Source organism: Procambarus clarkii, chromosome 59 (genome assembly GCF_040958095.1).
Source record: "Procambarus clarkii isolate CNS0578487 chromosome 59, FALCON_Pclarkii_2.0, whole genome shotgun sequence".
NCBI lineage: Eukaryota > Metazoa > Arthropoda > Malacostraca > Decapoda > Cambaridae > Procambarus > Procambarus clarkii.
In genome coordinates this window covers 11,457,429-11,460,034 of record NC_091208.1, presented here as the reverse complement: position 1 = coordinate 11,460,034, position 2,606 = coordinate 11,457,429, and the positions used below count along the sequence as shown (strand labels likewise).

At 40.1% G+C, this 2,606-nt stretch overlaps 1 protein-coding gene across 6 annotated transcripts in view; it reads right to left on the bottom strand.

Annotated features, from left to right (window-relative positions):
* LOC123768066 (D-serine dehydratase) overlaps positions 1-2,606 on the bottom strand; it is a 340,022-nt gene that overhangs the window by 216,138 nt on the left and 121,278 nt on the right. For all 6 annotated transcript variants that reach the window (XR_011223235.1, XM_069306864.1, XM_069306863.1 and 3 more), the window contains exon 4: positions 1,160-1,281. Coding sequence is in view for 5 of the 6 variants with exons in the window: in XM_069306864.1 (XP_069162965.1) it covers positions 1,160-1,281 (122 nt within the window). In the remaining variant the exon portion in view is untranslated. The remainder of the gene's footprint in view (positions 1-1,159; positions 1,282-2,606) is intronic.

Below are 2,606 nucleotides of genomic sequence, written 5' to 3'. Positions count from 1 at the left end.
CGGGCTCTTCTGTAAAACTATCATGGCTAAATAATACAAGTTATAAATATATTTTGACATTATTAGGCAATGCTGTGGTCACAAGCTGAACAGCAGTGCTGTGAGCTCATGCTGTGTGTGCCAGCCTTGGTTGCTTACTCAGTACTGAGGCTCTCACACCTGGGAAAGTGGCCCATGATTTTTTTTAAAGATGGCGTCTGTTTACAAGAGCCCTGAGGAAGCTGATGTGAACCCCATGTAGCCGCGGGAGTTTTGAATGGAATGTGAAAAATTACAAATACCTGGAGGCACGTTGCGCAAACCAGATGAGGGCCTGCAGGTGCGCTGCTCAGTTTAAGGGTTAAGGCTGTAACAGCTTAACCCCTTAACAGCGCCAGCCGACAAAAGTCGTTCTGGGAGTCGTGTTATTTTTGTTTAAATTAGGCTATATTTTAATATTTTTTAATGTTTTCATCACTCTTTGTGTTTTGAAATGAAAATAGTTGAGTTTGGAAACATTTTGACATTAACTTTATCTAAACATTTATAAAAACAATAAAAATATGTCCTTAACAATTGTACTATGAAGTTTTTGCCAAAATTCATAGTACATTCAAACTCTTAACCCCTGCACTATGCGCAGTAAAGGGGCTAAGGGTTAAAGGCTAAATTTAGTTCCCTAAAAAAAAGAAATGTGTGTAAAATGGGGCAGGAAAACGCAATGTGTCTTAAGAGAGAAATGGAAAAAGACAGTAAAGAGAAAGAACCCCAGAAGCACAATTACCTTTAGTTATAATGATAGGGGATTTCCCCTGCCAAAGAAAAAATCTCTCTTCCTCTGCCTCACTACCTTCCACATGTCATTAACTCTCCTAAGTTTAGTGAAGGTGCATAAAGTATTTGCATTTATTTCATTTATTTATTAAATTAATATATTTATTTTTGTGTCTGGAATGGATTAATCCAATTTATATTATTCCTTATGGGAAAAATCGTTTGGTACTCGACCTGATCAGCACTTAACTGGCCTTCAGAACCAATTAAGTTAAAGTACCGAGGTTCTACTATATATATTCTTCCCAATCTGGCGTTTTCTTTTAATAATTACTTACTCTGCCAAGTTTTCCAAGAATGCATCGCTCACACACATTAAAGGTTCACTATTTTCGATGTACAGTACCTCGCTTGTTGCCACAGTCTACCTTGAGGAAGACAGACCAAGGCTTGCCAGGTGGTGGGGCGTTCATCAGTATCTCCACCGCCAGCCTCGAGTCAACCATCACGTGGAATTTCTCCAATTGCCTGAGATACAGAGTAAAAGATAATGGCTGTCACAAAACCACTAACATTATTACACACAGACAATTACGCTGGACAAGCATAAACTTTAGGACACATAAACTAAATTTTAACATTTATAAGACTAAAATGCAGTGAATCGTTCTTAATAAAAATATTTAATACTACTAAAGGGAATATCTCTTTCAGTACTGGAAATATCTCATGAGTAACTGGGCTTTACCTAGCCTAACCTTGTCCAAGATGCAGTCTTTTGCTATATTAGTTAAATAATACTCTCTAATCCATAAAAGCTCCTAACTTCTCTGTAAAGTCTCCCTGTACCTATGTACACATCTACCTCAGTATCTTAGCAAAAGCCTACTCATTTGTATTATTTTATCTGTTATCTTAAAATTTAATGGTATTTGATTAACCCTTAGACCACACAATACATATATAGATGATTTGAGTAACATTACCAATACTGCGCAATACATTAATAGCTGTTTTATTGTCTAGCCCTTTAATTTAACCCTTAGCTCACTTTAACCCTTAATGTCAATCCTGACCTTCAACGCTTCCTAGAAGGTTGTAACAGAACTCATGCGCACCACACCAGAAACAAATACCTATTTGATATTCCAAGAGTTAGACTTAATCAAACTAGGAATGCTCTACAAATCAAGGGGCCCAGAATGTGGAATGACCTTCCCAATTATGTCAAAGATTGTACCTCTCTCAACCAGTTTAAACTAAGTACTACCTAATTAAGGTAGTAAGTAATAAAATTAAGTACTACCTAATTAACTCCATGTAACCTACCTTACTTCTAAATGTCAACCCATGTCTTACTATTTAAAAAAAAACCAGTGTTGAATGTAATGAAACGCCATTTTCTGGGTGAGTCCCGGAGGCTCCCCGGAGCTATCCCAGGCTGATATGCTAATGTCAGACTTTGGCATCAGTCATGTGTATGGAGTTCTTAGGCCTACCGGGGACCACGGCCAGAACCGGGCCCCCTCAGAGAGGCAAGGGGAGCAATGGCCTATAGAAGCCCCCGTGTAGTTGGAAGCATTCTATGTCTGCCATCGACCGGAACAGGCACCCAGAAAGGTAAGCGCCCTAAAACAAACCCCTATTCTGGTTAAAATTGCTACCTAAAACCGAACTAGTGGATAGAACTCCCCAACCGAAAACAAGCAAATTAGTGTGACGTCACACACTGCCGCGCCGCTGTCTGCGCAGCTCCCCCCTCCCCGGGAGGGGGAAGGGGGAGCCCCAGACCCCCCCCGCGCCGGCTACCCACACCTCAGTTCTTGAGGCTGGATGTCATAAACGCGAAAAAC